The following is a 24,299-nucleotide window of genomic DNA, read 5'->3' as shown; positions in this document are numbered from 1 at the left end:
CATTACAAACCCTCAATGTACAGACTGTATTCTGCGGGTCACATTTTTATATTCACTAACTCTTAGGGGCTGTGTGTTCAGTAAATTTTTTTGACCATGGGCTCTAACTATAAAACATGTTTTGGGTATTCTTTCTTAATATGTATAGACTTATTTATTATTTCCTTCACTAAATAAATGAACTCTGTTCCAACCAGTGGGGTGAGAGCACTGAACAGAAAAAGCAATTTAAAAAAAAGAAGAGAGAAAGCAATAATCTCTGCCTTTACGGGCCTGACTGTGGTGAGCAGGGACATGTGTGCTTCTGGACCACTAGGGTATGTGCACTGACAGGGAGCTGGGTAAGGGCTTGAGGCTGACATAACCCCTCCATGTCCAGGAACACAGAGAAGGACACAAATCTGGCTTCTGAATTCTCCATAGTATACAGGTTAGTAAATTGGCCTCATCGGTAAACTAGCCACCTATTTCCATTAGCAGAAGGTCTCCCTGGAGAGCGGAGGGGCATTTTTACAGGGGCAATGTTTGATGGGTCTTTTTATTTACACTGCAAGAGGAATGCTTGGATTTTGTCCTACTTTTCTCTCTCCTTGGACCCTGAGGAGTGCTGTTCGGTCTCTGTCACCCATTCATGGGTCATCTCATTCATGACTTGAAATTTCCCAGGCACCACAGTTAGACTCTCGAAATGACTGCTTCTTCTGGAAAAGTGATGTGTATTGCCAAAATTCCCAAAATTTATTTCACGATGAGTGATTTTAACACTAACAGATGAATTCAAAGGGAATGGGGAGGTCCGCTGAGTCAGCAGAAGCGTGCCTCTCACTTAGGTTCCCGTGCACTCTCTCGTTTCTCCCGCAGGTTAATTGGCACGGCCACTGTTGCCCTGAAGGACCTGATTGGTGACCAGAGCAGATCACTGCCGTACAAACTCATCCCCCTGCTGAACGAAAAGGGGCAAGATACTGGGGTGAGCACTTTCTCTTTGGTTGAATGGCTTTGAAGTGAGATAAGAAGCAAAAAGTTCATTAAGAAGAGTGAAATTAGGGGCACCTGGGTGGCTTAGTGGGTTAAGCCTCTGCCTTTGGCTCAGGTCATGATCTCAGGGTCCTGGTATCGAGCCCCACATTGGGCTTTCTGCTCAGCGGGGAGCCTGCTTCCTCCTCTCTCTCTGCCTGATTCTCTGCCTACTTGTGATCTCTGTCAAATAAATAAATAAAATCTTTAAAAAAAAAAAAAGAAGAGTGAAATGATCATCAGTTCACCCCCCTCCACACACACACACACACACACGTATGCAGGCACCCCTGTGGTTTTTGAGATAACAGGTCCACTTGCAAATGATATGGCCTCATCCTGTCCTTGGAATCACAGAGCTAGTAGATTAGGTAAACTTGATTTTCTTTGATAGAAGAAAATGGTGTGGAGTGAGTGGGACCCTCTCTTGGTATAGCTCTGTGCATATTCCCTTGGATGTTTACATTTGCGTGGTCAGCATAGCTGTGTGCCTCAGACACACTCTGAAAAATTCTGTAGAAGGTATTTCATTAGCATTACCTTGGAACATCAAGATGTGAATATCATGGTGTTTATCACTGATCGGCAGCTCACTGTTTTCTGACCACAGCCTCTCTAAATAAGTGCATACTGATACTGTCTGATGCGCACCCAGAATTCTCTTTCTCGAGGGAACTTGAAAGAAATATATGAACTCAAAGATCATAGCTCTCAGGTTTCTGATTGCTAACAGTGCTCGTAAAGCTACCATGCTTGCTCCATTAACCTCTAACTCCTTTACCTTTCAATCAATTTATTTTGTTTGGGAGCCTGGACAAAGGAGGAAAATTTTGTACTAAAACGGGCCATCCCCATAAGCCAGAATACAGTTAGGCTTCTTAAAGCCCTATTCAGAATGTCAGTGTGTTGGTCTAGGCTCCAAAACTTATTGGTTTGCTGGGAATCCGCATTCTAATACTAAAACATAAACTCAGGATATCATCTTTCATCTATTTTTCCAAAACCCAGCTGAGAGAAATGATACTTAGGAAAGACAGTCCAAGTCAGCGATGTTTCTGGCTGGTTTTTGTTTTTGTTTTGTTTTGTTTTGTTTTGTTTTGTTTTGTTTTGTTTTTTAAGCACAGAAGCAAGCACACATAGAACTGGGGCACTTCTGGGAATCCTGACATTATCCGGAAATCACTGATCCAGCAGTTGAGCCATCCATGACTCTTCTAAGTTTTGAAAATTTGACACTAAAGTTTGGCCATTGAGCCCCTCAGTGCTTCTTGCACTCCGCCTTCAGCTTATGGCCTGGGGCTTTGGCAGAGGTAGCCATGGGATGCTGCTCTTAGGATTCTTTTTTCGCTGGGAAACTCTTATTGGGGGCTTCATTCATTGTTCTGCTAAGTATCTCCCGGATCTGTAGTTCAGGAATGTGCTGATCCATGAGGGAATATTCATGGATGAACAGACAGATGAGAAAAAGGTAATGTGGTGCACGTGTGTGTGTGCACCAGCGCATGCATGCACGTACTAGATTTTACCAGGTGTAGCAGGAGTGGCAGGTGGAAGTATGAGATGCCCATTTAAATTTGAATTTCCGATAAACAATGATTTTTCAGTATGACTATGTTCTAAATATTACCTCTGTATTTCAACCGGTGACTTGGGTGTGTCCGTGCAGGCGTGTGGGTGTTTGCGTGCACCCATGCACCATCCTTATTTGCAAAGGATTGCATTTATTCTGCGGTTTGTCCTTCCTCATTTTTACTGTTAAAATTAATTTCTTTTGTGAAATTATCATAACAGTAGCTATAGCTGTGGGCTTGGGTTAGCATCCGTATGTGGATGCCCCCTAGAAGTTTTTTTGAAATTTTGTAGGTTCATGAAATACCTAAGTATAGGAAACTCTGCCCTAGGGTAACACCCAATGTGACAAAGTTGTCACAGATTTAAAAAATGGAAACAATTGTATTTCCTATAAGGAACTAGCATGTTTCTTCCTTTCTGAAAATGAAAGTTACATAACATTTTCTATTCGTCTTGCCTTGATTCCTAGCCATCTTGGAGTCACATTTACACAAGATGCAATGATCTTGATTTGTGTATTTGTTTTCTCTATAATCAGACTTGCTTCCCTTTTTTACCCTGTTTTATGAATCACATTGTTATATAATTTTTGTTAGTCACTCAAGTTATTTTTAGAGAAGGGAAAAATGAAAATAAATCTCAGCGGTGAATAAAGAAGTCAAGGTGCAGATAGCTAACTGAACCATGTAAAATAAGCCTCTTTGACTGGAGGCCATCTCAAGGCTAGGATGGAGGCCAATCACAAGGTCATGCTTGCTTATTACAACTTTGCTCCAGTTTGCGAGGTTGCCCTTTAGCAATGGTACACTTGGCAACCTGTAACAGGTAACTCCTTTCCCAGGCTTCCCCGCCCACCTGGCTCACAAGAGGGAGGATAGAAGCAATGGAGCGTGTGTGATCTTTCTCCCCTACTCTTCTCGCCCCTTCCAGAACCTTTTACTCCTGCTGATTTGGTTTGCATTGAGTCCATTACCCTGCACTCATTCTCTCTGCAATGAATTATTTCTACCTAGGCCACCATTGACCTGGTGATTGGCTATGACCCACCTTCTGCTCCACATCCAAATGACCCCAGTGGGACCAGTGTGTCCGTCACAGAAGGTAAGCTGACCCTTGGGAAGCCCAGCCTGCGCCGGAGGTGATCTGTTCAAGACATCCAAGGAGTCTCCAAGAATCTACAAGAGAGCCTTCTTTGTCCTTTCATTATATGGTCTGTAGCTCCCTGCCCACCTGGACAGGGCCCCACGAGGCAGGGGAGCTGGCCCCAAACTGGGACGATACAGTTGTATGTGAGATGCCCTTCAGGGCAAAGAAGGGTGAGACAGCCTCTTATTGACCAGCCTCACTGTGGGCTCTTCAACACACAGGCTCCAGAGGAAGATCCCAAGCAAGGCTTTGCTTCGGGTTTATAGCTTCTGCCCATGGCTGGAATGGCTCTGATTGATAAGTTACAGGAGCGGCCTCGAGTCTGTTCGTGTGTCTCTTCACATCCTAAATGTGTGGTGTGCAGGCTGTGCTCTCTGTCGCCAGCCTCATGGCCAGTGCCTTTGGATTGGAGCCTCTTTCTCTCCCTTGGCCTTGACTCTGCCCTAGTCCCTGAGCAGCTCCTTGTTTCTCTCAGTATGACTCACCTTCTGCTCCCTGTTCTCTGGGAGGGATTATTGGCCATTCAGGGCACTGAGGCCGCCCTGGATGGGGTTGGGGCTGCTGGCTCTGGGGAGGGTTTTGGGCCTCAGGTGGAGGGAAGTCTGCGAGACAGGCCTTTCAGGCAACCAAGTTTGACCTCCTGTTAGCGGTTTCCGAAGGTGATGTGATGCTAACAGTGTCTCTGCCCCGTCCTCTTCTCCGAGATGCCTCACCGAATACCCGTGTTTCCCTGGCCCTGGCATGTGCCTCAGCAAAGAGGGGCTCCCGTTCCTGCCCAGAAGTTCTTCCTGGGAGCACACCTTGGCACTTGTTCCTAACAGCCTTGGCTCCTCAGGGCCTGTCTCTTCATTTCTCGTGGTTCTGAACTCCGCTCTCCACAACCCAAGTGGGTTCCTTGGCCCCTCCAGTGCCTCCTCTCTGCCTCCCTGAGCGCAGCTACTGTTCCTGCTCACCCACACCCCGCAGATGGCCTATTATTGAGGTTCTGGCTCACTTCTTGGCCAAGTACTTGTAAGGGTTTAAAGTGGGTCATCTGGAGCCATCTCCCATGGGGACGGTCAGAATTGTCCCAGCATGCTGGCAGGGCCTGTCCTGGCAGCACTGTGGGCACGCTGCGTGCTGCTCAGATGCTCTCAGCCCTAGGAGAATAGTCATGGTCCTTTTGCTGTCATGGCTGTCGTGACGAGTAAAACCCAGGGGCAACAGTCCAGTCCAGCATAGCACACCGTCAGGGGCTGAAGTGACGGGTCCTACCCATTTCTTTCTCACCCCATCTTCAAAGCCCGCTGTCACCGGGATTTAACATCAGCCTGCTTGGAAGGACAGTAGGGACTTTCTGGCCTGCAAATATAGCCCCAGCTGGCAGGAGATCTGGAATTGCCTCTGAATTGGAAGGCTCTGGGTACCTTTTCTCACACTGACATATTTTTCTAGCCAGAGCCTGTTGGTTGGTTTTCTGGAGCTGCGGTAATGGAGCCCCATCCACTGGCTGGCTTCAACAATAGAAACTGATTCCCTCCCAGTTCTGGAGGCTAGACATCAAGATGTTGGCTGGGTTGGTTCCTTCTGGGGACCGGAGGGAAATTTTGTTCTAGGCCTCTGTCCTCACTTCTGGTGATTGCTGCTAATCCTTTGTGTTCCTAGGCTCCTAGACTGACCACTCCAGTCTCTGCCTCTGTCTTCCCAGGGTGTGCGCCCTGGGTGTCTCCAAATTTCTTCCCTCTTGTCAGGACCCCAGTCATTGGATTAGGCCACCTTCGTCCAGTGTGATCTCAGTCTTAGCTTGATTACATCCTCAAAGGCTGTATTTCCAGATAAGGTCACATTCTGAGGTTAGAGATGGGCGTGGCTTCTGCTGGTATACTGGTAGATAAAAGACAGTATCATTGTGTTCATTTCAAGAGCTAAAACAATAAATGGGCCCTTTGTTTACTGCTTCAGCCAGGGCTCTGGGGAAGAAATAATGCTATGGATAATTCAAGTAAAAGAAGTAAACTGGTGCCACACCATTTCTTAATATTTAGGAAATAGAGTGGTTGGTGAGTTTCTCTACCTACCTATTGCCAGATTCTGCAGCGAGGGGTGATAATGCTTTGGGGTAAAGCTCCTGCCCTCCAGGCATGTTCAGTCCAGGTTTAGAGAAAAAATTATTTATTTATTTATTTTAAGCCTAAAAGTGTAACATAAGAACGAAGGCCTGGGGGGGGGGGGGGCAGACTGGCCTAGGCTGGATTCTGTCTGCGTCTGTTGTTAATTTGCCACGTAACCTTGGGCAAGTCACTTAGCCTCTCTGAATCTCAACTTCCTTTACGTTAAAGTCAGGGATGATAATGGCACCTAACTTAGAAAGTTGTTGCAGGAATTCAATGAGGTAAGGCATATAAAGTACTACTGTGCCTACCACTCCGTGCTTACCTTAATGGTGGCTATTGTTACTATTATCATTATTATTACTGTTTTTGCAAAAACAATTCCAGGTGACGTGTAGTCATGAGCTCAGTTGGGTGGCACACTGTGTATGAACATTCAAATTGTTTCCTCTAAATATCAGATCTATTGGAAAAGAATGATCTGGCTTGGCTCAAAATCACGTTGGGATGACTTAATGCTTATTTTTAAATATCTTGGGGGGGGGGGAGGAAAAGGTGGTGTCCTAGTGAACCAGAGAGACTTTGAGAATAAGCAACTTATCTAGATATTTGAGAGTGTAGGAGGAGGTCCCCTCTCCTGAGATGGACCAAGGTCGGGCCAAGCTCAGAAACCATACGATTTCCCTGGAGCAAAAGGAAAAATGGGGAAAAGGCCGGGGTGGGGCGGGGAGGGCTTTGGTGGGGAGGGAAGGAGTGTTCTTAGAAATGAGAACAGTGCCAACTCTAAACGTTTAAACCCAAGAAAATCCTTGCCGTCTAGGCTCCCTTTGCTTGAGGCTCCTGTTTGTCCCCTCCGAGACTGTCAGCAGCACTAATGGTCCAGCGGTGTTCATGGACTGGGAGTTCACCCATTTTCTTCGCAAGCTCACTCCCAGCAGGCTCTGCGATGGCAGTCGGCCAAGGTCTTTCCCAGAAGTTCTCTAGAATCCCTGATACTGCTGGATGGAGACCGGAAATAAACCAGAACCTGGGCTCCTTTTATTTGGATTTGAAACAAAGAGTTTTAACAGGGGCGGGCCAGGAAACGAGCTGTGTCTGCAGGTCAATTTCATTTTTAAGTGTAAGATGACAAAATGAAATTTCTTTATTTTAAAAAATGAACAGGGTTCTTTGATCTGGAAGTGCTGTCTTTGCTCCATTAGATGACTGTTCACCAAAGCTGGGTCAAGGGTGACATTCTGAATGTACGCTTTGTAGTCCAGCTTCTTCAGCATTTAACAAAACTTACAATATTCTCGGTTATTTGGATATCTCAAGGGAAAACCTTTTTTGTCTTAATTAAGACAAGTCAGTTAAACTAAGCAAAGATATCTTTGGATACTCACTCGAACTCCATGCTAGGGAAGACTCTAAGACCAATAAATACATGGCGGAGAAATAACAGCAAGACAGCCACACCTCTTGCTATCACATACTTTAATAACCTAAACAGAACATTTGGCCCAGAATTTCTTTTTTTTTCCCTACCTTTCAATTGACTCTTTTAAACACTTTACCTTTCTATGTAAGGAGTTTGCTTCTTCGCATTTATACAGATCTTTACAATTTTTTTAAAAAAATTTGAACTTGTTGATCTTCTTTCTGAGTACAAAAGCAATACCTGCTTATAAAAATTAAACATTACAGAAATATAAAAACACAGAATGTGCAAATCTTCTGTAGTCCCATCCTCTGGAGATAACCACTGTTCATGATTACCAATATCCGTTTTATTTTATTTTTTTAAGATTTTATTTATTTGACAGACAGAGATCACAAGTAGGCAGAGAGGCAGGCAGAGAGAGAGGAGGAAGCAGGCTCCCTGCTGAGCAGAGAGCCCTATGCGAGGCTTGATCCCAGGACCCTGGGATCATGACCTGAGCCGAAGGCAGAGGCTTTAACCCACTGAGCCACCCAGGCGCCCACCAATACCCATTTTAAAGATTACCATCCACATAGTGGGTCCTGCATAGAAGAAATCTGAATGATAGAACACAAAAGTGAAGATATTTAGGAAAAATTACCCCTGGAAATTTAAGAAAACTAATTTGACCATAAGACCCAGGAATTGGATACCTGAGGGTCTTGTGTGTGTCGGTGTATATATTTGAGGGCTTTGTTTACTTTTCTTTTTTTAATTGTTTAAAAAAGATTTTATTTATTTATTTGACAGCATAAGTAGGCAGAGAGGCAGGCAGAGAGAGAGGGGGAAGCAGGCTCCCTGCTGAGCAGAGAACCCAATGTGGGGCTCGATCCCAGGCCCCTGAAATCATGACCTGAGCCAAAGGCAGAGGCTTTAACCCACTGAACCACCCAGGTGCCCTGAGGGCTTTGTTTTCTTTTAGAGCAGTTTTAGGTTTCACACAATATTGAGAGGAAGATAACAGATTTCAGATACACACCCTGCCCCCACACTACATAGCCTTCCCTGGCATCAGTGTACCTTATCAGAATGATATCTTTTTTTACAAAGGATGAACAGATGTTGACACATCATAGTCACCCAAAGTCCTAGTTTCCCTTAGAGTTCACTCTTGGTGGTGTATATTTTAGGGTTTGGACAAGTGTGTAATGACCTATATCCATGATTTTAATATCATACAGAGTATTTTCACTGCCCTAAAATCCGCTGTGCTTTGCATATTCATCCCACCACCCAATCTTTGGTGACCCCCCGATCTCTTTCTTGTCCCCATAGTTTTGCCTTTTTCAGAATGTCATTGCATTGGAACCCTATAGTATGCAGTCTTTTCAGATTGGCTCTGAGTTAGTGGTATGCACTTAAGATTTTCCCATGTCTTTTCATGGTTAGGTAGCTCACTTTTAAGCACTGAATAATTTTCTATTGTCTGGATGTACCACAGTTTATTTACCCATTCACCTCCTGAAGGACATATTGGTGGCTTTCAAGTTTGGCAGTTATGAATAAAGCCCCTATAAACATCCATGTATAGATTTTATGGGGAGACAGTTTCAGCCTCTTTGGCTAAATACCAAGCAGCATGATTACTGGATCACATGGGAAGAGTATGCTTAGTTTTGTAAGAAGCTCCCAAATAGTCTTACAAAGTGGCCGTACCATTTTGCCTTCATACCAGCCATGTGTGAGAGTTCCTGTTGCTCTACAACCTCACCAGCATTTGGCGTTGTCAGTCTTCCAGATTTTGGTCATCCTAATAGTGTATCTCATTGTTTTAATTTGCATTTCCATGATAACATAGGATTTTGGAGCATCTTTTCATATTCTTGCCTTCCACCTGTGTATCTTTGTCTTTGGTGAGTTGTCAGGTCTTTGGTCCACTTATTAATCAAGTTGTTTGTTTGTTTTCTTGTTGAGTTTTAAGAGTTCTTAGTATATATTTTGTATATATAAAGGATAACTGTCCTTGATCAGTTGTATCTTTTACAAATATTTTCTCCCAGTCTTTGGCTTGTCTTCTCATTACCTTGACATTATCTTTTGTAGACCAGAAGCTTTTAATTTTAATGAAGTCCAGCTTATCGATTCTTTCTTTTGAGGACTGTGTCTTTGGTGTTATATCTAAGGGGTTTGTTTTTAAGGAATGCTTTTGTAGAGCTCTTATATCAAGATGACAAAGATTACAGACCCTGGGCATTGGTGGTTTGCACGTGTGTGGTGTCAAAAATACCTCTTTCATTGACCCACCTCCAAGACTGTTTCCATGACAGAAAGGGTAGGGTGACCCAGATAACAGACTTGACTTCCTGAAAACCTGTTACCTTGCCAACTTGATTCACCAGATATCAGTTAGCTTGACTGGAATTTACATTCCTGTAGCCAGAATGAACTGTTTTTAAAATCTCACATCTATTTTTGAAGAACCATCTGTTGAATTTGTGCATTAACAATAGAAATACAATAACTCATTCACATTAGACATTGCCACTTCAAATTTATTTAATTCCATAAACACTAAAGTCACCATGCTTAAAGTTAAGTTCAATCCAGTTTATATTGAATTTAAATAAAATAAAATAAAATTCAGTTTAGAAAATATTGATTGACACCTGGGGCGTAGAGAGATGAGAAAGGCATTGTTTGCCACCAAGGAGCTTGCATTTCAGTAGAAAGGTAAGATATAAGTATATAAACACGAATAAGTATAGGTCAGAGCTGAATATAATAAATTCCTCAACAGAGGACTCATCAGACTGTTACATGGGACACAATATTTTTAGAGAAAGTACTTTTTCAGCTATCTATTTCAACTATGTATTCTTAGTGCCTACCACTAGGTCATAATTGTTCAATAAATGCTCGATTGGTTGAATGAATTAAGTGAATGATGCATGGGCAGTGTATATTGTTTAAATGTTTCTTTTCAAGAAGGGCATTTTGGGGAACACTGGTGAACCGATGAAAGTGACTGATTCATTCATGGGTGTAGTAATAGGGAAGCGTATTCCCAGGGATTGGAAATGCCAGACTGAGACATTTATTCTTGGATAGACTGTGGGGATCCACGGAACATGTTGAAGAAGGGATGGAGTTGGTCAGAACTGAACTGGAAAATTTACCAGTGTGCTAGGAGATTGCTGGGAGACCCAATCCAGGATTGCCTCTGACATTGTTCTGCAAATTGATTCTATTAGGCCAATTTTTTCCCAAGTTGTTTCAGAATACCAAAGTGGTCATAACAAAACAGCAGTTCTTAAATTTTAAACACAGTAAAAATCCTCAAAGGGGATCTTTAAATGTGCTTATTTCCGTCCAGAAAGTATGTCTTAGGTGGACTAGAGGGGACCTCCCCAATCTCTGTGGTTAATAGGAACTTCTGGGAGATCCTGATGAGAGCAGAATTTGGAGCCGACTTTAAGAAGCTCTGGAGTTGAGCATTTTACCTGGTTAACATTATCTTGCCCAGACTCAGTCAGTGCTCTTTGGGCAATGTTTGCTAGACTGGGTCACAGCTCAATTGATCTAAGGCAAATGTTGCCAAGATTTCCCTGCAAGCCTGTGTTTGCATCACCGTTGGGTTAGAGGCTCTTCCATGATACCTTTGCTCTGGTCTATGTATAGAACCATTCCAGAAAATTCTTAGTGCACATATAGTGCTATTTACCCAAGAATCGGGGTGGAGGGTAATGAATTGCTTATGGTCGAATGCAGATATGAATTTATATAATGTCTCACATATTAGAAACTCAGAAAAGTTATTATTCAACATTACAGCCAAATCAGTATGTTATCTCCAAAATGTTTTCATGCTTAGAAACTTCCTCTCTCCCATTCTGCTTTGTACTTTTTGACTTACACTGATATGACACCAGCCTTTTGTTCTGATTTAGAAGTGACTTTTGCCTTAACCACTTAACAACACTTTGTCATGAGAAGCAAAGTTAATATCATAGGCAGAGGTTGATATTCTAGGACTCTAGAAAAACAGAGTTGCTGTGACCAGGGGGAAAGGAAAAGGCATAAAATATTCCAGAAAGAACTCTCCATCAAGGAATGAAAGAAGATTAGATGGAATGCTGGCCCAGTTCAGGCCTTGGTGGAAAGATGAGAGGCATGGAACAGTGTTGGTGCTGCTGGCTGGGAAGAGGATGTGTATTACAGGCCAGGAGGAAACCAGGCGGTGACTGTCTTCTTCAGCCACTCCTAGGAGTTGCCTCCATGGGGAAGCTCTCACAGAATGAATGTGAGGGCAGGGAAAGGCTGACCTGCAGTTCTGGTGACATCTGAGTGACTGATAGCTCATTCTCTTCTGCTACAGTAAGAGAGCACGGTATTTTGAAGGAGGGAGTTTCAACCCACTGGGGAAGGGCACAGTTGGGCATGCCAGAGGCACACTTGACTGCATCCTAAGGTCCCCTAGGGGCTGCCAGCTCTTCAGCACTGGGTGAACAGACAGCCATCAGTGTCACCAGTGATGACACGCAAGAGCTATTTGTAGGATTGTTGCTGTTGAACTTCTAGAAAGAAGTCAACAGTACATCTCAGGAAATGTGAAGACTTGTTTTGTTAAGTAGCTGGAGTTATGATGGAGAGCCATTGCTAAGTGTGAACTGAGGTATTACTTAGAACCAAATGTGGATCACATCGAGGGTTACTGACTGTCAGAAAGGCGACAGGTCCGTGTTGGCTGTGATCAGAAGCTTGGTAGGGTTTGACCGAGTGGTGTGGTAATTGTTGAAGAGCTGGGATAGCATTCTTGTAAGGGAATTGTGAAGAACTTGTCATGGCCCAAGTGACCCTTAAGAGGAGCAGAAAAGTAGAGCAGTAACTCTAGGGGGCACTATGGAGTCAAGGAAAGTTGTTTTGTTTTTGTTTTGTTTTGTTGGTTTTTTGCTTTTTATTGTGAGCTCTATTTCAGCACATCTGAATGATCCAGCTAAGAAAGGAAAACTGATGAGCAGATACAGAGGGAGAAAGTGCAGAAGCAAAATCCGTGAGTAGGGAGAGGAGATGAGATCTGTGCACCTACAAAAGGATTGAACCCAGGTTGAGAGCACAGACAGTTCAGTGATTGTAGCAGGAGGGAAGGCAGACAACGGTTGCAGGTAGGAAGGTTGACTTGGAGTTGGGAGGATGGCGATATTCTCTTCTGATTGCGTGTTTTCTCAATGAAATAAGAAGCAAGTTCATTAGCTGGCAATGAGAAGGATAGAGAGGGTATCAGAAGTGATCAAGGTTTAAAAGATGAGGAAGCTCAGAAAGGCGGAGTGATTTGACTTTGTTGGCTAATTAGTGGCCTTCTCAGACCAGAATCCAGGGAAACTTTGAATAGATGCCTTGGAAATACGGTAGATGGCCAGGGAGTCCTGCAAGACCACTTCAGGGGTGTGATCATGAAATTAAAGTAAGATGAGTCAGGAAGGTGAGTGTTCAACCAAGTTCAGCTCCTGGATGAAGTGGTGGAGGGAGTGGAGGTGGAATGAACCAGATGAGTACAATACGCCAGAAAAGGGAAGGAGTTGAGGGGTAAAGAGGAGCATGGCAGTGTGAGAGCGCAGGTCAGGAGAAAAGGATGTGAAAGGCAGTGGTGGGGTTGGGGAGGGGACAGGGAGATAGTGTGTTTGATAGTTTGGGGGAGCCTAGTGTGGCTGCAGACTGTGGACTGGAGTAATAGATAGAACATGCTGGAAAGATATAGAAGATGGCTTCTGTAGGGAGTTGAATGATGTCCCCTCCAAATTCCTACACAGAACCTCAGACGGTGACCTTGTTTGGAAATGGGATCTTTGCGGATGTAATTAGCTAAGATGAAATCATACTGGATTAGGGCAGGCCCTAAATCTAGTAGCTGGTATCCTTATACAAAGAGATGATGATACACAATTATACAGGGGAGCAAGCCACGTGATGATGGAGGCAGAGATGGAAAGGATACAGCCACAAGCCAAAGAAGCCAGGAGCCACCAGGTAATAAGAGGCAAGAAGGTTTTTTTTTCTCTAAAACTAATGTTACAGAATATCGCAGGCAGAGAAGGACATTCTAGGAGTCTAAAAAAACAGATTGCTATGACACTTCCCGTCCGCCCCCGCAAAAAGCATAAAATATTCCAGAAAGGGGGTGCTTGGGTGACTCAGTGGTTAAGCATCTGACTCTTGACTTCCGCTCAGGTCTTGATCTCAGGATCCACCTTGGGGGTCCTTGCTGGGTAGGGAGCCTACTAAAAAAAAAAAAAAAAAAAAAAAAAAAAAAAAAAAATTCCAGAAAGGACTCTCCATTAAGGAATGGAAGAGGATCAGATGAGCTGGTGGCTCTGAGGGAGCACAGCCCTGCCAGCACCCTCCTTCCAGGGTTGGGAACTCTCAGAGAATAAATCTCGATTGTTGTAAGCCACGTGGTTTGGGGTTCTCTGTTGCAATCAGAACTACAAGGAAGCAAACACACCCAGCAACTTTCTGTGTAGTCGGTGGCTCTCCACACAATGTTGCCCCTCTGTGGTCATGAAGAGTTCTCCTTGCACATCCCCCTGGCTATGGCTCAGGTCCTGGGTCTCCACCACAGGGCATGAACACACAACCACCCGCCTCTGGGAGCGAGACAGCTTGCAGAGGTGTGTGTGCGCGTTAGGGTCTAGAGGGCCCCCTCTCTCCTTGTGGACCTCTTAGGGTGGCACCGTTGAACGCTGTGCAGCTTCCTGCCACATAAAGGACGATTTCCTGCCCAAAGATCCTGCTGTGGCTGTACAAAGATGCTGGCAGTTGCCATGACTCAGGCTGGTTTCCTCTGACCCATTTCAGCCTCAAGTCTGAAGAGCGGAAGGTATTTCCTAGAAGAAACTGGGTCTTTGTTGCCTGTAGTCTTTCTGGAGCATCTGTGAAGAGTTTCGTGAGGACTTGTAGTCCGGCACCACAAAGGGGTACAAGCTACCCCTCCTTCTGCTTGCTGCCCTCCATAACCACCAACCCCAAATGGAACAGTCCGCAGTGGGGAGAAAAGCCTTGCTTTGGCCCTGGAGGAATGAAGGGAGTTTCTTAGTTGTCGGGACCCTAGAGGCATCCAGACTAGCCCCTGCCTAGTTCAGAACGGATTTGCAGCGGCGGAGCTCTTGACCTTCTGTGTTTCCCTGAGGCAGAGGTCAGAGGAGTGCCCCCCAGCATCCGGGTACTCTCTGTCGAGAGCTGTGCCACAACTTTGCACACAGGGCTGAGGAACTCAAGGCAGGGCTGTGTCCCCTCGTTGGTTCTGCATGCACCAAGCCCCTGGGTAGGATCATGTGTGGTGCTGTCCGGAGACCGTCTGTTCCACCTGGAGCTTGAGGGAGTTGAGGAATTCACCCAGTCAAGGATGGGAAGAGGGACATTCTAAGACACTGGCGCCCCAAGATGGGTGGCAGGCAAGCCTTGCTTTTGAAGGCTCTTCAAGAATGGGGTAGACGAGACCCAGATTATCTTGCAGAGCAAAGGTAGCCTTTCCTGCCTTTGACCTCTCTGGGGTTTCCTGGTCTTCTGACAAAGATGCTGAAGAACCAGGTTGACAGTTCCTCCTTCCCCCACAGCCTGGTTTGGAGGCTGGATGTGAGCCTAGGGTGAGGTAGGGTGAAGATCTGGTCCTCATTTCATCTTAGCTCCCAATAACCTAACAGGTCACCTGAGCTTTCTGGCCCTCAGTGATCTTGTCTGGATGCTGTGGTGAGGGGCATGTCTGACCAGGGGACTTCGGAGTGCCCTCTAGCCTAACACTCTGTGGTCTATGACTCCAAAGTGTAGATGCAGAGAGCTTCAGGTCAGAGGAGCAGAGGCTGAGGAACAGTGTGGGAAGTCACACCTGGGGAGTAGGACATGGAAGGAGCCCATGAAGAACGCGAGAAGGTTTAGTCAGAGTGCCAGGCAGACATTGCAGGACTCAAAGAAGTTTGTGTGAGTGTCCAGTGCCTGAGGCTATGTTTGGTGGGGTGGAAAGACTCAGAAAAGGGCCCTGAGCTTAACAAGGAGAGTTCATGGTTGACCTTTACAGATACAAGTGGCTGGATAAGCTGAGTGTGAATGAGGGGTGGCGAAGGGAGCGTTCACCCTGGGCAGAACTCTGAAGCAGTACATAGTGGGGGGTGGGGGGACTTTCTTGTGGTTGCCCCTTCCTCACTCTGTGCTCCCCTCCCCTGTGCTGCCCACTGACTGCTCCAGTCCCCACCCCCACCTCATGCCTGCTCTCTGGGCAGTGTTGTAGTAGTCTGTGTTCCCACCAAACAAAAGTTCAAATAAATAAATAAATAAATAAAAGATTGATTTATTGGGTGTTTCTCTGTGCAAGGCACCATACTGAAGGCTTGCATGTGGATTAATTTTATCTTTACAATAATGCCGAGGTAAATACTATTATTTTTCCCTTCTTACGAATGAGAAAACTGAAGCAGAAATGGAGAACTTAGACCCGCACAACTTAAAAATGGGATTTGAACCTAGGCCACATGATTCCAGAGCCCAGGCTTTAAGAGCTGTGCTACACAGCAATCTGACTGAACTAACTCATACTACAGTGTGACAAATGTGTCCGCATGGGAATTCGATCTCTTACATGATTTTGCGTTGTAAAGGAGGAGTTTCAGAATCCAAAGGTAGGGAATGCAAATGGTGTTATTTTTTGGATGAGGTAGCTAGTCTTCTAGAATCTCTTCAATTATACTGTACAGATTATCAGGAGTTCACACTTTTTGTCTATTAAGCCAAAAAAAGCTGAAGTTGGTCAGTGAGTTTAAATGAGTTTGTGAATAAAAGAAAGGGGAGGGGCGCCTGGGTGGCTCAGTGGGTTAAGCCACTGCCTTCGGCTCAGGTCATGATCTCCGGGTCCTGGAATCGAGTCCCGCATAGGGCTCTCTGCTCAGCAGGGGGCCTGTTTCCCTTCCTCTCTCTCTGCCTGCCTCTCTGCCTACTTGTGATCTTTCTCTGTCAAATAAATAAATAAAATCTTAAAAAAAAAAAAGAAAAAAAGAAAGGGGAGACATCGTAGGCAGAATTGAGTTGGGTTTTTTTTGTTTTGTTTTGCTTTTTTTTTTTTTTTTAAGATTTTATTTATTTATTTGTCAGAGAGAGAGCAAGCGAGAGTGAGCACAGGCAGACAGAGTGGAAGGCAGAGTCAGAGGGAGAAGCAGGCTCCCTGCGGAGCAAGGAGCCCGATGTGGGACTCGATCCCAGCACACTGGGATCATGACCTGAGCCGAAAAACAGCTGCTTAACCAACTGAGCCACCCAGGCGTCCCTGTTTTGCTTTGTTTTTTTAAGGAGAAAAAAATCTGTGCCTCTGTGAAGGTAGAAGGAAGGCCCTGTGGGGAAGAATCTACTGAAGGTGCTCAAGAGAGCAGGGGGGACGCTTGGGGTGTTTCCAAAGAATCCGAAGGGAAGTAGGTTCTCAGGTATTGGGAGGGGCTTCCCTCTGTCAATCAGGAAACACCTCCCCCACCCCCCAAGGATGAAGGGAAGCTAGGAGGATAAACGGAGGAGACAGATGTGTGTGGAAGTGACAGACGAGGTGGGCAAAGGGAGAGCATGAGACCATTTGGTCTACTTGGCAAGGAAACTGGAGATGCATTTCTCATCTGCCACAGGGCGGAGGCGGCGTTTGGGAACCAGGAGCTCAAGCAGAAAGGACGCGGGTGTAGAAACCTCATGAGTAAATGAGAGAGAAGACCAGCCCTGGGGATGGTGGAGGGGAAGTCTCCTCTGCCAAGCTCCTCCGGGGTTGTCTCTCCTCTCCATCCTAACTGCAGAAAGGCTCCTTGACCTCAGCCTGGGTCCCCAGATCAGAACCAGGTGACTTCGGGTGGCATCCGACTGAGCCTTCTCCACTTGCTCTCCCCTTCGTCACTGGAGCTCTCTTGGTCACTTCAAATACAGCCTGAAGGAGGCCCTGATGCACCACGAACACGTTTTCCTAAAGAAACCGTATCGGAATCGCAGCACATCCCAAGTCAGTGTCCCCAAGGAGCAGCTCCTCCACGGGCCTCCTCAGGAACACTAAAAACAGTCCAGGAAAGCTAAGTTCAGACATTTACAGGAGGAGGGCCTTCTCTGACGGGGTTCCTTGCTGGTGTTCTAGGAGACGAGGAGGAAGACGGAGGTGATGAAGACAGGTTGGACGGTACAGTCCGGGGCCCCGGGCCCAGGGGGACAGGTGGGATGGCGTCGGAGGCCCACCTTGCCCGGAGGCTCACAAAAGGAAGGAAGAGCCGGCGGATACTGTCCAGCAAGCCTCAGGACTTCCAGGTGGGCACAGCCCGCGGGCCCTCCATTTTGGTTTTACCACCATCCGGTCCAGCTTCTAGCAATTGCAGTGCTGAGGAGAAGGACCCTTGCTATGAGCCGCAGCCCAGCTAGCAAAAGGGGCATCAGGGAGTGAACCCAAGAGGAGCTGCCCCTCTCTTTTCTGCTTGTCAGGGGTAGATGGAGTCAAGCCAGATGAGGCTCTTCAGAGAAATAAAACCGAACCCCTCCTTCCCTTCGCTGGGAGGAAAGGACAGAAGCACAGTAGTGCGTCCTCGTAGTTCTGGGCGCTTCCTTGGCAGACAGCGGTGGAGTGCGTTACTACATCCAGGCTCAGGCAGACCAGGTGGGAGGCTGGGATCAGAGCAGGCCCCTCCCCCTCCTTCCCCTTATCCCCCCCCCCCCCCGCCCCCCGCTCTCTGCTGACCCTTCCCTGACCAGCTCTGGACTGTTTCAACCTCACCACCATGCTTGCTTTCTCCAGCCCAACCCCAGCTTCACCTTGGGAATGAGCTGGGGGGGGGCCACCTCCAGTCACTGAACCCCGGCCAGGGCAGGGGTGCAGGCAGTCCCTGCGCCCCTACCCTGGCCGGGGTTCAGCGATCCTTATAGGCAGAGGGGTTGACCCGTCACTGGGAAAGGATCAGTAATGGCCCCTCTCCTGTCCTTGCAGATCCGTGTCCGAGTTATCGAGGGCCGCCAGTTAAGTGGCAACAACATCAGGCCTGTGGTCAAGGTCCATGTCTGTGGCCAGACACACCGAACGAGGATCAAGAGAGGGAACAACCCATTTTATGATGAGGTAAATGGGTGTCATACAGATTCCTGCTCAGGGGGTCTGTTCTGTTTGCACCTTCCTGTCTTCCACCCTCCTCTCCCCCGTCCCACGTGCAAGGGGAACTTGGGTGCCAAAGTCTGCTAAAGGCAAGGCAAAGTTCCAGCGTTCAACACCTTAAGAACCACTGGGTCTTAAAATCACACAGCCTGGTTCTCAGAGTTGCCAGGGTCTTTCTGGTGTTTTTACAACAATCCCCTCATGTTGCCTGTCCCGATGGGTCCCTGTACCCCTAATGATGGGGCACCTGAGGTCCCCCACTTCTGCCTTTGCTCCGGATCAGCAGGATGTCTCTGAGGGATGCCTAAGTCATTTCTGTGGTTGCTTCGCTACTTTTTTTAAAAAGCACAGTCAGCATATTTTCACAGTTAAGACCAGTTGATGTTGGACCCTCCTGAAAGAAAAAAAATAAATACACAAGGTTCAGTCACAGCTCTAAGGCAGATGTTAGAGTTTTCACAGGGACAGCAGTGGCTGGCTCTTTAAAGGTGTCAAAACCTACCTGACTATAAAAATAGTATATGTAAAAGGAAAGCACCTGGGAGCAGAAAGGGTTTTCTTTTCCCTCCCACGCTGAGAATGCAGTCCTTCCGCTGACCTCTTCTCCAGCACTCCTCAAAAGCGCTGAATACCTTGATGGTCCTTCAGATACCACAGAACCCCACCATCAGGGCTGTGAGGAGAAATGAGGTTTGGGGAGGTTTCCAAGCCCTTGCTCTGCTGAGGAGACGCATTTCTGAGATTCCTCAGGCATGAGTCCTATGTGCTGTTCTCTGAGCCTAGGCCTTCCCTACCGTGGTTTCCTGTCACCGTTCCTCTGAGTTCCCAGCCCCGGTTCCAGCTTTTCATTCTTTTTCCTATTTTTGTGCATCAGAAGAACAGGTTTCTTCTCTCTGGTGTCCCAGTTTCTCACCCTTTGTTCAACCTGGTCCAGCTTCACAGAAGGGCCTTCTGGGAAGGGCCTTCTTCTCACTTCTCCTCCTTGGATGAGCTGCAGACAACAAAACATCGCTAGGTCGTGTCAAAGCAGACAAGGGACATGGGTGTGCACTGGGAGTGGGGAGGGCACTTGAAGTGGATTTCGGAAGAGCCTGAGGAGGAGTTTGCTGGGGAGGAGAAGATAGGACTGCAGGGAGGGCAAGCTCCTGGGCGATTGATTGGACACCTACGGTGTGATGCATTTATCACGTGGGAGGAATATTTATTTACTCAGCTACATTCTGAGGAGCCTGGGGAGAATCTCCGCCTTTGGAATTTTCCCATCATAATGAATTTTTTTTGAGATTAGATCTCTGGGCAAGAGGGAAGAATCAAATACCTGAGACTCTAAGCAGATCAATTCAGGAATCAATAAAAGAATTCACTAAAAAAAAAAAAAAAAAAAAAAAAAATTCTGAGTTTACTACATCTTCTTAACCAAGTGATTGAACTTGTTAGCATCAGTGACAGGACAAACTGATGTGTGGGTCCTGATGTGATATAATAGAAGAACCAATATCCTCTGTGTCATTTCTTATCACATGGCCAGTTTGAATCTAATGGTGAGAAAATACTCAGCGCAAATCGAAATTGTAGGGTATTCCAGAAGACAACAGGTCTTGAAAGGAGAAAATGAATCGATAACAAAAACAGGCAGGAGCACAGCTCTGTATAAAAGGAAACTAAAGGGGCACCTGGGTGGCTCAGTGGGTTAAGCCTCTGCCTTCGCCTCAGGTCATGTTCCAGCTCTGCATCGGGCTCTCTGCTCAGCAGGGAGCCTGCTTCCCTTCCTCCTCTCTCTCTGCCTGCCTCTCTGCCTACTTGTGATCTCTGACTGTCAAATAAATAAATAAAATCTTTAAAAAAAAAAAAAGGGAAACTAAAGCTGGGGTGCGTGGGTGGCACAGTAGGTTAGGTGTCCAGCTCTTGGTTTCAGCTCAGGTCATGATCTCAGGGACCTGAAACGGAGCCCTGTGACTGTGGGCTCTGCGCACAGTAGGGAGTCGGCTTGGGATCTTTGTCCCCTTCCCTCTCCCCCACCGCCCTGCTGTCACTCTCTTTCTCCCTCTAAAATTAAAAAAAGAAGGACACTAAAGAGACACAACAACCAAATGTAGTAAGATCTTTGAGTGGATCCTAGGTGTTTTTAAAAAAGCTAAAAAATTTTTTTCAGTACAATCATAAGGAATTCAACTGAACTTTCCAGGTCATGCAAGACCCAAGCCCCCGTTTCAGTGAGACTTGAAGCATGAAATAAGCTTAGGTTTTTAAGTGGGTTAGCTAGCATATTTCTGGCTGCAAATGAATAGTTCTATTTCATTACACAAACACTATAGTTGTTACATAACCATTTTTTCCTTTTTCCAACATGTGAAGGTGAGTTTGCCAAGAAGCTCAAAGCAGCTTAAGCTTTGGGGCCTTTTTGAGGGCCCTGCAATGTGTTCTTATGGTCATACTTCCTTTTGGGGTTGTGTTTTGTCACTTTTTAGGAGGGTTCCCACACTGTAGCGTTAGATCACGCTAAACCTGAGCCCACCCCGGCTAACGTTCAATTATTCTTCTCCCCTACTTTGACAGTTATTTTTCTACAATGTCCACATGACCCCTTCTGAACTGATGGATGAGATCATCAGCATTCGGGTAAGGGGGCTGCGGGGTGGAAAGGGCGTGCTCTCTAACCGCCAGCTAAAGCCAGTAACTTTCTCATGGCTCTTCTTCCTTCCAGGTTTATAATTCCCACTCCCTGCGGGCGGATTGTCTGATGGGGGAATTTAAGGTGGGTGCCAGCTGTCTATTTTGTTCACCTTAGATGGGCACTTTCATAATGAGGAGTCAGGTTCCTGGCCAGCTATCAGCCTGTCCAACCTTGATGACATCCCAAAGCTACATGTAAGGGGTTCACATCATGGTCTCTGCTGAGGATGCAGTGCCAGAAGGACGTGAATGCCCCAGGGGCCAGAAACCAGTCGAGTGTCCTCTGGCCTGCATCTAGTCAGCCTCTAAAGTACACCGCTTACTGGGCCTTAAAGCAAATGCCTGGAAGCTGCCACATCAGGGCGCTTGCAGAGTTCCAGCTATGGATGGAAGCCAGTGCCCTGCGACAGTGGCAAGAAGCCTGTCCCCCAGCTCCACTTACCAACAGCCCCCCTCCCCTATCTACAAAGCCAATTATTGTAAATCTGGACTAGGAAAATCAAGTCAAAACAGGAAAGAGAATCAGGGTGCTTTTCCAAGTAATTCACATTGGAATCAAAGACAAACACTTGGTGGGTGCTTCCCAGCAATTCTACGTGGAATGGGCTGCCTCTCAAAGGAAGGGGTTCCCAGTCACTAGAAGTCCTAGAGAAGAATCTGGATCAGGCACATGCGTGTTCATGCCCTGTCTGCCTCCAACTAGTTACATACCCGCTGATCCTTAGTTTCCTCCTCAAAATGGAGTCATCGTGAAGACGAAGTGGGATAGAGTATATAAAATATCTGGTACAGTGCTTGGCACATCGAATTGTCCATTCGATGGTTTTATTAACACTAGCATTAGCTGGAGGAGAAGGAAGAGGAATATGGGATAGGAAATTGGGCCAGGTGAATTCTCATAGGGTGACCAAAGTCCAAGTTTGCCCAGGACTAAGGGATTTCACAGATTCTGAGGCTTTCTGTTCTCGGGGAAAAGTTCCAAACAAACAGGGACAACACTGGTCATCCTACTTCCATGGTGCATCCCAGCTCTAAGACTAGTTAGTTCATTCATTCGAAATGATTGATTGAGGAGCTTCTGTGTGCCACACGTCAGTCAGGGCACTGGGGATACAGAGAGGGTAAGCTGGAAGTGTTGTTCTCAAAGAAATTGAAGTGTTGTCAAGTGTCTTATATTTAAATGTAATGATGGTTTTTTTGAAGTGACTACACTGATTTTAAAATCTATTTGAGCTATTTTAAATTATCTTTTCCCAGATCGATGTTGGATTCATCTATGACGAACCTGGTAAGTAATGTTCTTTCTTCCCATGAACTTGAAGAATCTGGGAATCAAGAAAATCTGAGGGAATCCAAAAAGGAATAAAATTTTTTTCCTTGATTGAGGAGGGGGAAGGATACTTAGCAGGAATGAATAATAGTAGGTTAATATGGATATCTTTTTTTAATCTAATAGTATTATCGTAATGGTATTATCAGTATTATCGTAAGGTTCACAAGTAGATAACTTCTCTGTTTTGTGTTTTGACTTTATCAAAATAAAATTAATAAGTCTAATGAGTAGAGCTTAGAGAGCCTTGTTTGAGTGACCCCAGGGCAGGATTAGGGTGGCGGGGTGGGGTGGGGGGTTAGTGCAAAGCAGAGGACACTGATACAGAGACTCATCTGGCAAGCTTGGTGTCATTATGATGCTTCAGAGGAAGTGATTGTTTATCTTACAGCAGAGGCAATCACAGACCTGTCAGCTTATCTTCAGAGTGTCCCTGTCCTTTTTTTAATCCTTATTTTAGGTCATGCTGTCATGAGAAAATGGCTTCTTCTCAATGACCCCGAAGATTCCAGCTCGGGTGCTAAAGGTTACATGAAAGTCAGCATGTTCATCCTGGGAACCGGAGATGAGCCTCCTGTGAGCCCCTGTGTTCTTGACCTTGTACATTTTCTCCCTAAGAAAGGGGACCAAGAGTTAATATGCAAGTGGGGCATCAGTAGTTGTGAAAAGCGACACAGCTTCCTATCAATAACCCCAACCTTCCAGCTTCTCCTACTTTTTGGAAGCTGTTGTTTTCTTCATGACAGAGCTATTGTAGCTCACTTGGACTCCTTCCTGGTGTCCATGAGTGCGTTTTTCATTCAGTAAAGATGTGTGTGTTTTCAAGACTCCTTTGCATCCAAATGCAAATGGCATGGTTTCAGACTGTGCCTACAGAGTGTGCCTCACTTGCAGAATCAGACATTGCTACCAAGAGGGACAGTCGGCCTTCTAGGAGGCTGGACAGCAGACTGGGAGAACAGAAAGTGCCCAGGAGAAACGGGGAAAAACTCTAGGAACTAGCTCTGTCCTATTTAGTGTTTATAATATTACAAAAGGTCACGTTATTTTCTTGTGGTGTATCCACTGAAGAAACTTAGGAGCTTAGATTTTGCAGACCAATTTCAAGGTCACATCGATGGCTGAACTCTTAAGCCTGAAGCACAGGAAATCCTAATGGAAACAATTCCAGTCGATTTCATTTTATAAGCGACAGTTTGCTGCTTTTCTCTATGTCTCATGTGTAATCGTGTCTCCCCAACAGAGCGAGAAGCGAGAGCGTGATAATGACAGCGATGACGTGGAGAGTAATTTGTTGCTCCCTGCTGGAGTCGCCCTCCGGTGGGTGACCTTCTTGCTTAAAATCTACCGAGCAGAGGACATCCCCCAGAGTACGTATGGACTTCACCCTGCCCCCGATGACCAGTTATCTGCATGACCACATGGGTCAATGTCATAGTCCGAATAGTGATGTGTCTGCCTGTCATACGTTTTTCTTTTCGAAGGCCTTCATGGACTTCTCTTCTTTCATTCTGGCCCCATGGAAACTTCCTGGCCAGGTTAATGGGGCAGCCAGCTGGTCACTGATCCACGTTCCTTATTAAGCCTTTGGCCCGTCTTGCTCGGTCTCTTCCCTGTTCAGTGTTGTACGTCTCCTTATTCTGGAGGACGCTGAAGAGAGGCCAGCAGGCAGCACTTCCAACTTCTTTCATCCCAAGGGAAAATACGAAATTTGGGGAACAACGAATGTTTGCGTTTGTTATTGAAATCTTAAAAATGGCTGAGCCAAGAGTCGTTGAGTGCCAATAACTAGTCCTCTGTCGATACTCTGTTATGAGGTACAGATAACAAGATATTGGATGCATTTAAGAGAATCAGTTATGGTGGTTTTACTCAGAGACTGGTCCAGACGCTGCTGTGTCATTGCTAGGGACCCAGTGTCCTTCT

General features: G+C 46.0%; 1 protein-coding gene across 2 annotated transcripts in view; it reads left to right on the top strand.

Moving 5' to 3' along the window:
- MYOF (myoferlin) overlaps positions 1-24,299 on the top strand; it is a 159,518-nt gene that overhangs the window by 45,522 nt on the left and 89,697 nt on the right. The window contains exons 4-13 of one of the 2 annotated variants that reach the window (XM_059398147.1): positions 862-970; positions 3,603-3,676; positions 16,967-16,988; positions 17,380-17,538; positions 18,209-18,337; positions 20,927-20,989; positions 21,075-21,125; positions 22,301-22,331; positions 22,834-22,949; positions 23,617-23,743. In XM_059398147.1, the coding sequence (XP_059254130.1) occupies positions 862-970; positions 3,603-3,676; positions 16,967-16,988; positions 17,380-17,538; positions 18,209-18,337; positions 20,927-20,989; positions 21,075-21,125; positions 22,301-22,331; positions 22,834-22,949; positions 23,617-23,743 (881 nt within the window). Of the gene's footprint in view, positions 1-861; positions 971-3,602; positions 3,691-16,966; positions 16,989-17,371; positions 17,539-18,208; positions 18,338-20,926; positions 20,990-21,074; positions 21,126-22,300; positions 22,332-22,833; positions 22,950-23,616; positions 23,744-24,299 lie in introns of both variants that reach the window. The other variant, XM_059398148.1, reaches the window with a different exon arrangement.

Source organism: Mustela nigripes, chromosome 4, assembly GCF_022355385.1.
Source record: "Mustela nigripes isolate SB6536 chromosome 4, MUSNIG.SB6536, whole genome shotgun sequence".
Lineage (NCBI taxonomy): Eukaryota > Metazoa > Chordata > Mammalia > Carnivora > Mustelidae > Mustela > Mustela nigripes.
Note: the sequence above shows the minus strand (reverse complement) of the source record. Positions and strands in the feature narration are given on the sequence as shown.